We start from the raw sequence: 10,545 nt of genomic DNA, 5'->3' as shown, positions 1-10,545 counted from the left end.
TTACTGGGTTACTGAGATAGGGCGAGGGCATAGGGTGCTCTTTCAGTGGGTTGGTGCAGACTCCTTCTGCACTGTAGTGATTCTAAGAGCCCATCTGTGAAATCATATCAAATCACACACTTCTTGTTTTGGGTTTTGCAAGCACAGGCTGGCTGAGTGCAGCCTGTACTCTGCTTATTACGAGCAAAGGAACAAGCTATTTGATTCGATTGACCAAATGCAGGACATGGTGTACATTCCTGGCATTGCACTGGCACTAAAATTGATACATTACATTGTCCAGCTATGTGGTAGGCAGAACATCTTTTTGGACAGACAGCAGCATCCTGCTTGCAGAATCTATCACTTGCACAGTCGCTGCATAGTAGCAGTTTGAAATGGCTTCCTAAAAACAGGCTTGAACGTTTGAGATTTGTTGCATTCACAGGGTAATCAGCACCTCTTCTCCTGTCGTATAAATTGTTGTGATTGTTTGAAATTTGCCATTCTTGCATTTGTCCTGATGAGTGCAAGATCAAAAGCTTTGGCAGCATGTCTCTCTTTTCAGCAATATTTAGGTTCTGTACCGAGTTCTCTTACTTCTCTCTGCCTTTTCAAGCGTTATCATTTACTATACATGTCCTCTTTTCAATCTTACCCTCCTGTATGTTAAGAAATGCAAGGCTCCAAAATACATTTAGATTTCGAGAGAAAAAGGCAAGTCAGACATTCACCGTTCTGCCATACTACTGTATTCCATCTTTCAAAAAGAAAGACATGATTTTTTTAATATTACTTAACAATATGTTAAAAAAGTAGCCAGTTTAGGCTTCAGTGTTAATACAATTATACACTCTATAACAGGTCGATAGTGTGAGCATTGTTCTTCTGAATTCATTCTGCAAGTATTCTTACACAAGCTGGCTACAAGTCAGAAATCAAACACAATATAGCGTAACCTTGTACACTTTAAACAGTGAATTTGTGAAGGAGTACTGGAGGCAACTGGGTTTTCACTGCCCAGTTCAGTATGAGCATTCCCTTCATTCAAACCATCCTGAGGGAATGCTGGAGCAATGAAGAGTAAAAATCGCTGAAATCCATTCCCTTGTCAGTAGTCGGACTGTATGTACAGTGCTGAATGCAAGACGTGAATAAAAAGTCACGGCGGACTGATGCAAAGGAGAGAACAATCAGATTGACCTTCACCCGAGCAGAAGCTTGGGCAGAACACGAGGGAAGAAGAGTCAGAGACGGAAGGTTGTTTGAGCTCCAGACTGAGCAGGTTATGACTACTGTTGAACAAGTCCCACTCACAGACTACAAACACACAAGCAAACAAAAAAAAAAAAAAAAAAAAAAAAATCGGGTAAGGAGGAAGTGGTTTAACAGCCGGCCAACTCGTTTCCCCAAAACCGTAAGGAAGTCCTCGGGGCCAAGGCGTCCTGCACCTATCCCAGTGCAGAACCACACACAGCAGTGGGGGAGATGGGATGGTGAGGGTAGGGGAAGGATGAGGGGGGAGAGAAAGACAAGGCAGTTCCAGAACAACCTGGTGAGCTCTCAGCGCAGCAGAGTACTGTATATCCGAGGGGGAATATTCAGTGGAGTCACAAGTTAGTTCCTGTAGGGAACTTTTCATCTGATCAGTGAGCAGCAAAGGTGGTTTTCTTCAGGCTGAAGTTAGACCAGTTGATGGAGAGTCTCTGTCTGTTTTGCCGGGCTGAATCTAAGCAGAACCTGGGAAGGAAGAGGACACAATTACTTAAAAGAACAGAAAACGCTGCAAGTGTTGAGCAGGTTTGGCAGCATCTGTGGAGAAACAAGAATTAACGTTACAGTTTAAAGACCTCAATGAAGAAGGTAGTCAAATGAAGGCAAATATAGAGATAATTGAAAGCAGACCAACAGCACGGTTCAATTCCTGTACCAGTCTCCCCGAACAGGCGCCAGAATGTGGCGACTAGGGGCTTTCCACAGTAACTTCATTTGAAGCCTACTTGTGACAATAAGCGATTTTTATTTCATTTCAACTGATGAACAACTGGTGAATTGAACGGAAGTCGGAAGAACTGCCGCCGTCAATAAACCATTTATTGAAAAGCCTGTTTTTGTGTGATCAACCTCCACAACTTTGCCTCCATCTCTCCTCACTCTCTTAGCTGGTAAAAAGTGGCCATCAAACTCTCCATTCTCTCACCAGTGGGATAACAGTATAACATGAGCCTCGACTGCGAGTGCCGAATGGCAATTCAATAAGGGAAGGATAGGACCTCAGGTCCACGCTCAATTGTGTCCCTGGTCTTTCCATGAGGAATTATGAAACTGTTATCAGGGTCGTGTCTATGAGCCAATTTCCGGCTCTAAGTCCAGGGACGATGCTGAGTACTCACATGAAGCACAGGTTTCTTTTATTAAATTTAATGGAACCAATACAAGTTGATAGCACAGGCAGGAGGGTATCTGTACACCATGTTTGTGCCATCCTCTTTGCAAGTGCAATCTAAAATTAATCCACGCTCTCACTTCACGTGTATTTATCATGTGTTGTCCATGTATGGAATGATCTGTCTGGACTGCGCAGAACAATAATTTTCATTATACCTCGGTACACATGGCAATAAATCTAAAATCATAGCTCGGGTGAGATGGCGGTGTAGTGGTAATAGTGGACTAGAAATCCAGAGACCCAGGCTAATGCACTGGGGACATGGGTTCAAATCACCAAGGTAGTTGGAGGAGTTTGAATTCAATTAATAAATCTGGAATATAAAGTTCGTCTCAGTAATGGCGACCATGAAACTATCATCGATTATTGTAAAAATCCACCTGGTTCACGAACGTCCTTTGGGGAAGGAAATCTGCTGTCCTTACTTGGTTTGACCGACACGTCAGCCCCACAACAGTGTGTGGTTGTCCTCAGAACTGGCCTAGCAAGCCACTTAGTTGAAGGGCAATTAGGGATGGGAAGCAAACCATCCCATGAATGAATAAAAAGATTTCTCTGCCAGCTTAAATATTTAATCTATTCTTCCTTAAAAAGATAGAATGGTCTCTGCCTCAGGTACTCCCCGTAGTAAAGCATTGAATGTTCGAACAATCCATGAGGTGAATCAACTGAATTGATCCACTCTCCTTCGTCTGAATCACAATTTTAAATTTGATAATCATTTATTGCAGACTTGGCAACCACCAGTTCTTTCCTTTCACATGATCTTAACCTCTCAATTTTAAACACATCAATTAAAATCTTCTCAAAACCTCCTCTGCATTTGAGGAATTTATCGCAACATCTCAAATCTCTTCTAGCTTACCACCGCCCAGTGAATAACCTCTGTTTTCATTCTCTTGCTCTGATATCCCTTCTATACTGATGTGCCCAGAACAATGCTTGGTGGTCTATGCCTTATTTGTACAAGCTTATTCTATTCCATATTAATGGTGTCAGATAAAATTCGACAGCACTCAGAGCTATCACAGGTGTGACGGGCCAAAGAGCCTCCTTCTTTACTGCAAGATTTTATGATCTTACACGATTGTGATGGACTTTTCCCTCGAGTCCATTTTCTCCTCACTGAATTAGAATGCATCAAGTCCTTGCTGAAATACAAGGTTATTGGAGAATAGGTCTCCCGTTAGTTAACCTTTAGGTCCAAATCGATCCATTTTTACATCACAATTAAAGCAAACAAGATTGCCCACAATGCATTTCAAAACTCCACATCCACTCTATCCAGGCCTCTCAGTATCTGTAAGTTTCAATGAGATCCCCCCTTCATCCTTTTAAACTCCATCAAGTACAGACGCAGAGTCCTCGGCCGTTCTTCATACGGCAACTCTTTCATTCCGGGGATCATTCTTGTGAACCTCCTCTGGACCCTTTCCAAGGTCAGTGCATCCTTCCTTAGATACTGGGCCCAAAATTGCTCACAATTCTCGAAATGGGGTCTGACCAGAGCCTTACACAGCCTCAATATTACATCCCTGGTCTTGTATTCTAGCCCTCTCTTGACATGAATGCTAACATTGCATTTGCTTTCCTAACTGCCCACTGAACCTACATGTTAATCTTAAGAGAATCCAAGTCCCTTTGTGCTTCAGATTTCTGAAGCCTTTTCCCATTTAGAAAATAGTCTATGCTTCTATTCTTCCTACCAAAGTGCATAACCTGTCACTTTTCAACATTGTATTCCATCTGCCACTTCTTTGCCCATTCTCTTAGCCTATCCAGGTCCTTCTGCAGCCTCCCTGCTCCCTCAACACTACCTGTCCCTCTACATATCTTTGTATCATCTGCAAAATTAGCAACAACGCCCTTTTTCCAGATCATTAATGAACATTGTGAATAGTTGTGGTCCCAACACTGACCCCTGCGGAACACCACTAGTCACCGGCTGCTATCTTGAAAAGTGCCCCTTTATCCCCACTCTCTACCTTCTACCAGTCAGCCAATCCTCTAGCCATGCCAGTACCTTGCCCTAACACTATGGGCTCTTATCTTATTTAGTAGCCTCCTGTACAGCATCTTGTCAAAGGCCTTCTGGAAATCCAAATAGATTACGTCCACTGGTTCTCCTTTGTCTAACTTCCTCATTACCTCCTCAAAGAATTCTAACAGATTTGTCAAGCATGGCCTCCCCTTGACCACTCCGTGCTGACTCAGTCCAATTTTACCATGCACTTCTGAATACTCCGCAATCTTACTATATAACTGCAGCAAGACATCCCTGCTCCTGTACAAATCCTCTTGTTATGAAGGCCAACCGCAAATGTATAGGGCATTGGTGAGGCCACCCGGGGAGTATTATGTGTCGTTTTGGTGTCCTTATCTGAGGAAGGATGTTCTTGCTAAGGAGGGAGTGCAGCAAAAGCGTACCAGACTGATTCCTGGGATGGCGAGACTGTTATATAAGGAGAGACTAAATCGGTTAGGATTATATTCATTGGAGTTTGGAAGAATGAGGGGGGAATCTCAGAAACCTATGAAATTCTAACAGGATTAGACAGGGTAGATTCAGAAAGAATGTTCCCGATGGTGGAGGAGTCCAGAACTAGGGGTCATAGTTTGAGGATAAGGGGTAAACCTTTTAGGACTGAGGTGAGGAGAAATTTCTTCACCCAGAGTGTGGTGAATTTGTGGAATTCACTCCCACAGAAAGTAGTTGAGGCCAAAACATTGTGTAATTTAAAGAAGGAATTAGATACAGCTCTTGGGGCTAGAGGGATCAAGGGATATGGAGCCGGGGCGGGGTCAGGGTATTAAACTTGAAGATCAGCCATGATCATAATGAATGGCGGAGCAGGCTTGATGGGCCGAATGGCCTCTTCCTGCTTCTATTTTCTATGGTTCTACACCATTTACCTTCTTCAACGCCTGCTACACCTGCATGATTGCTTTCAGCGACTGATGTACGAGGACACCCAGGTCTCAAAGTCAGAGTTTTACAAAACAGAAAAAGATCTTTGTTAGTTAAAGACAGTTAATTCAGACAGCTCAAGTCTCAGTCATGTGACACTGGTTTCAGGTTGGTAACCGAGGACCCTGGCTGAAAGTCATTGTGTGTTGGAACATTAGGAACTCTTTGGCCATTATCATCAGATTGAAGACTCACGAGTTGCAAACAGCTACCTTTGTTAATAGCTGACTGGGGCAGACATCACGTAGAGGAGGCAGTGATGTAATGGTATTCTCACTGCATCCAGAGACCTGGGTTCGAATCCCACCATGGCAAATGGTGAAATTTGAATTCAATAAGAATCTGGAATTAAATGCTATGAAATCTGTATGGATAGAGCTGAGAAACACCAAGGGGCAAAAAACATTAGTGGGGGTTGTATATGGATCCCAAAACCCACCATGAAGCCATTGTTTTTTGTAATAAACACGTTAAGGTATTTCTGGTTTTACAACAACAACAAAATAAACAATGTACATGAGTCAATAAACATAGTGCAAAAGCCTGCTTCCTCTCTTACAGGTCCCACCTTTATTAACCCCCCACTTTAAGCTAAACTAACCCCCCCCCCACCTTCTGCTGACGATTAATTTTCTGCAAAGAAGTCGACGAACAGTTGCCACCTCCGGGTGAACCCTAACAGTGACACTCTCAAGGCGAACTTGATTTTCTCCAAACAGAGAAAGCTAGCCATTTCAGATAGCCAGGTCTCCGACTTCGGGGGCTTTGAGTCTCTCCAAGCTAATAGTATCCGTCGCCAGGCTACCAGGGAAGCAAAGGCCAGAATGTCTGCCTCTTTCTCCTCCTGGATACCCGGATCTTCCGACACCCCAAAAATCGCCACCTCTGGACTCGGTGCCATCCTTGTTTTTAAGCACCGTGGACATGACATCTGCAAACCCCTGCCAGAATCCCCTGAGCTTTGGGCATGTCCAAAACATGTGGACATGGTTCGCTGCCCACCCCGCACACCTATCTTCTAACCCAAAGAACCTGCTCATCCGGGTCACTGTCATGTGAGCCCGGTGAACGACCTTAAACTGTATCAGGCTGAGCCTGGCACATGTTGTGGATGCGTTGACTCTACTCAATGCATCCGCCCAGAGACCTTCCTCTATCTCTCCTCTTCCCTTGCGCTTCAGCTCCTCAGTTTGCGTATCCTCTGACCCCATGAGTTCCTTATGGATGTCAGAGACCTTGCCTTCTCCCACCCACACTCTGGAAACTATCCTATCTGTATCCCCCTTGGTGGTAGGAGCAGGAAGGTTGAGACCTGCTAATGTAGGAAGTCCCACACCTGCAGGTACCTAAATTCATTTCCCCATGCCAATCCAAATTTCTCCTCCAGCTCCAAGCTAGGAAAGCTCCCCTCTATAAACATAACCCCCATCCTCTCAGTCTCTGCCCTCTCCGAAACCCCCTGTCTATCCTTCCGAGGGCAAACCGGTGGTTATTACAAATTGGAGACCAGACCGATGCTCCCTCCGCTCCCAAAAGCTTCCTCCATTGCCCCCAGACTCTCAGGGCCGTTATCACCATGGGGCTGGTGGAGTACCGTGCCGGCGGAAACGGCAGAGGTGTCGTTATCAACGCCCCCAAGCAGCTGCCCTTACATGAAGCCGCCTCCATACGCTCCCATGACGACTCTCCCCCCACCACCCACTTAATGGGGGATATGTTTATAGAGGGGAGCTATAAGCTATATTCGCCGCCCAATAGTAGTTAATGAAGTTTGGCAGCGCAAGCCTACCCTCTCTCCCCGGCTCCGCTCAAGCATCCCCTTTGTTTACTTGCGGGATCTTGCCCGCCCATACAAAGGCAGTGATCACTTTGTTAACCCTTTTAAAAAAGGACCGCGGAATAAAGATGGGGAGACACTGGAACACAAACAGGAATCTCGGAAGGACCGTCATCCTCACCGTCTGGACCCTCCCAGCTAATGACAACGGGAGCACATCCCACCTTCGGAAATCGTCCTTCATTTGGTCTACTAGTCGGGCCAGATTAAGTTTGTGCAGCCGTTCCCATTCTCGCGCCACTTGGATGCCTCGGTACCTAAAACATCCCCCTACCACTCAAAATGACAGTTCCCCCAGTCGCCTCTCCTGTCCCCTTGCCTGGATCGCAAACATCTCACTTTTCCCCATATTTAGTTTGCACCCCGAAAACCGGCCAAATGCCCCCAGAATCCTCATGATTTTTTCCATCCCCTCTGCTGGGTCCGATACATACAGGAGCAGGTCGTCTGCGTAAAGCGAGACTCTGTGTTCCACTCCCCCCCGGACCAGCCCCTTGAAGCGCTCAGTGCAATTGCCAAGGCTCTATGGCTAACGCGAACAACGGTGGGGAGAGGGGGCATCCCTGTCTCGTCCCCCGATGAAGCCTAAAATAGTCCGATGTTGTCCTATTCGTCCGTAAGCTCGCCACAGGAGCCTGATACAGCAACCTGACCCAGTCAACAAAGCCCCGCCCAACTCCGAACCGCCCCAGTACCTCCCACAGATATTCCCATTCTACCCGATCAAAAGCCTTCTCTGCGCCCATTGCGACCACTACCTCCACCTCCCTACCTTCTGGGGGCATCATGATCATATTTAACAACCTTCTTACATTGGCCACCAACTGCCTTCCCTGAACAAACCCAGTCTGGTCCTCCCCAATCACGTCCGCAACACAATTTTCAATCCTGGAGGACAAAGTTTTGGCCAGCAGTTTGGCGTGCACATTCAATAGGGATATCGGTCTGTGAGTCCTTGTCCCGCTTCAGGATCAGCGAGATCGTGGCCTGTGACATCGTCAGGGGAAGCACCCCTCTCTCCCTTGCCTCATTGAATCTCCTCATCAACAGAACAGCGGCCCCAATATCCCAGATAACTTTTTATGGAACTCCACTGGGTACCCATCCGGCCCCGGGGCTTTACCCAACTTCATGGCCTTCAGCCACTCCGCTATCTCTTCGATCCCGATCGGGGCCCCCAGCCCTTCTACCAGCTCCCCGTCCACCTTTGGGAAATTCAGCCCCCCTAGGAAGTGCCTCATCCCCTCCGGCCCAGGTGGGGGTTCCGACCCATACAGCCTACTATAAAACTCCTTAAACGCCTTATTCACCCCTGCTGAGTCTCCCACCAGGTTCCCGTCTCCATCCTTTACTTTCCCTATCTCCCTGGCTGCCCCCCTCTTTCTAAGCTGCTGTGGAAGCATTCTGCTCGCCTTCTCTCCATGCTCATAAATCGCCCCCCTCGCCTTTCTGAGCTGCTCTACCGCCCTTCCAGTGGTTAACAAGCCGAACTCCGCCTGTAGCCTCCGCCGTTACCTTAAAAGCCCTGCCTCTGGGGTCTCCGCATACCTCCTATCAATCTGTAGTATCTCCTTTACCAGTCGTCCGTCTCTGCCCTGTCTACCTCCCCCCTATGGGCCTGTATTGAGATCAGCTCCCCTCTAACCACCACCTTCAATGCCTCCCAGACCACCGCTGCCAACATTTCCCCCGTGTCGTTCACTTCCAGGTAGTTCTGAATACATTTCCTCAGCCACCCGCACACCTCTTCATCAGCTAAAAGTCCCAAGTCCAGCCTCCAGTGCGGGCGCTGGTTACGGTCTTTACTAACCTGTAGGTTAACCCAGTGCGGAGCATGGTCTGAGATTGTGATCGCAGAGTACCCAGTGTCCACCACCCCCGTCAGTAGAGCCCTGCCCAGAATAAAGGAATCAATCCGGGAGTACATGTTATGCACGTGTGAGTGGAAGGAGAACTCCTTCACTCTCGGCTGCCCAAGTCTCCATGGGTCCAACCCCCCTAATCGGCTCCATGAACCCTTTTAGTTCCTTAGCCATTGCTGGCACCCTGCCCGTTTTTGAGCTTGACCGGTCTAAACAGGGTCAACAACTGTGTTGAAGTCCCCTTCCATGACCAGCTTATGCAAATCCAGGTCCGGTGTCTTTCCCAGCATCCTCTTTATAAACTCCACATCGTCCCAATTTGGCGCATACACATTTACTAGTACCACCTGCACCCTCTCCAATTTTCCACTGACCATAGTGGACCAGCCCCCCACATCTTGTTGATCATGATCACAACCCCTCTAGTCTTCGAGTCCAGTCCCGAGTGGAAAACCTGTCCGACCCAACCTTTCCTTAATCTAATGTGGTCAGCTACTCTAAGGTGCGTCTCCTGCAGCATTACCACGTCCACCTCCAGTCCTCCCAAATGCACGAACACGCGTGCTCCCTTGACCGGCCCATTTAGCCCTCTTACATTCCGGGTGATCAATCTAGTTGGGGGGCTCATCGCCCCCCCCCTTCCACCCACTGATCAGCCATCCCCTCTCTTCCCTCAGCAAAAGTCCCTCACTCGTCAGCAGAACATTTCCCCCCCTTCCCCCCTAGTAACAGCACAAAGTAAATCAACACCTTTGATAAGCCTAATATTTGCTCACCCCCCACTACGCTTCCGTGAGCTAGCCCGCCCAGTTAGCTTGGTGGCCCTCGCCCTGGTGCCAGACATTCTCACACCTATTGTTCCCTCCCCACCCTCCCTCCCACTCATACATACATATTCAAATAAAAAACAATCCCAACACAATTGCCCCACAGAGAACCCCCCCGCCCAGTTAAACAAAGAAAAGATTAAGCAAAAGATCCAGCATCTGGACAAACACACCTCCATCCCCCAACAGTGCAAATGCAAACTTTAACTCACTCAGCTCTGCAACTGGCCCCAGATCAATACAGAAGGTATTACAAATAATGTCCGCAAAACCAAAAACAAGAAACTTTTTTAAAACATAAACGTTGCAGCAAAGTTCAAAGTTCTCAGTCTGACACCAGTCCTTCCAGCGCTTCCTCAGGTGACTCAAAATAAAAATGTTGCCCCTCATATGTGACCCAGAGGCGGGCCAGATACAACAGCCCGAACTTCACCTTTTTCTTGAAAAGAGTCGACCGTACCTGGCTAAACCCCGCTCTTCTCCTGGCCACCTCCGCACTCAGGTCCTGATAGATTTTCAGGATACTGTTGTCCCATTTACAGCTGAGTGTCTGCTTGGCACACTGTAAAATACGCTCCTTGTCCAAATACCTGTGGAATCTCACCACCATTGCCCTCGGGGGG

General features: G+C 47.3%; 1 protein-coding gene across 2 annotated transcripts in view; it reads right to left on the bottom strand.

Moving 5' to 3' along the window:
• Nucleotides 1–715: 715 nt before the first annotated feature.
• Nucleotides 716–10,545, bottom strand: part of fam193a (family with sequence similarity 193 member A) — a 304,881-nt gene continuing 295,051 nt past the window's right edge. For both annotated transcript variants that reach the window (XM_072515688.1, XM_072515689.1), the window contains one exon: nt 716–1,719. In XM_072515688.1, coding sequence (XP_072371789.1) covers nt 1,626–1,719 — 94 coding nt within the window. In that variant the 3' untranslated portion in view covers nt 716–1,625. The remainder of the gene's footprint in view (nt 1,720–10,545) is intronic.

This window comes from Scyliorhinus torazame, chromosome 9, assembly GCF_047496885.1.
Source record: "Scyliorhinus torazame isolate Kashiwa2021f chromosome 9, sScyTor2.1, whole genome shotgun sequence".
Lineage (NCBI taxonomy): Eukaryota > Metazoa > Chordata > Chondrichthyes > Carcharhiniformes > Scyliorhinidae > Scyliorhinus > Scyliorhinus torazame.
The sequence above is the reverse complement of the archived record's forward strand: the minus strand, read 5'-3'. Positions and strand labels throughout refer to the sequence as shown.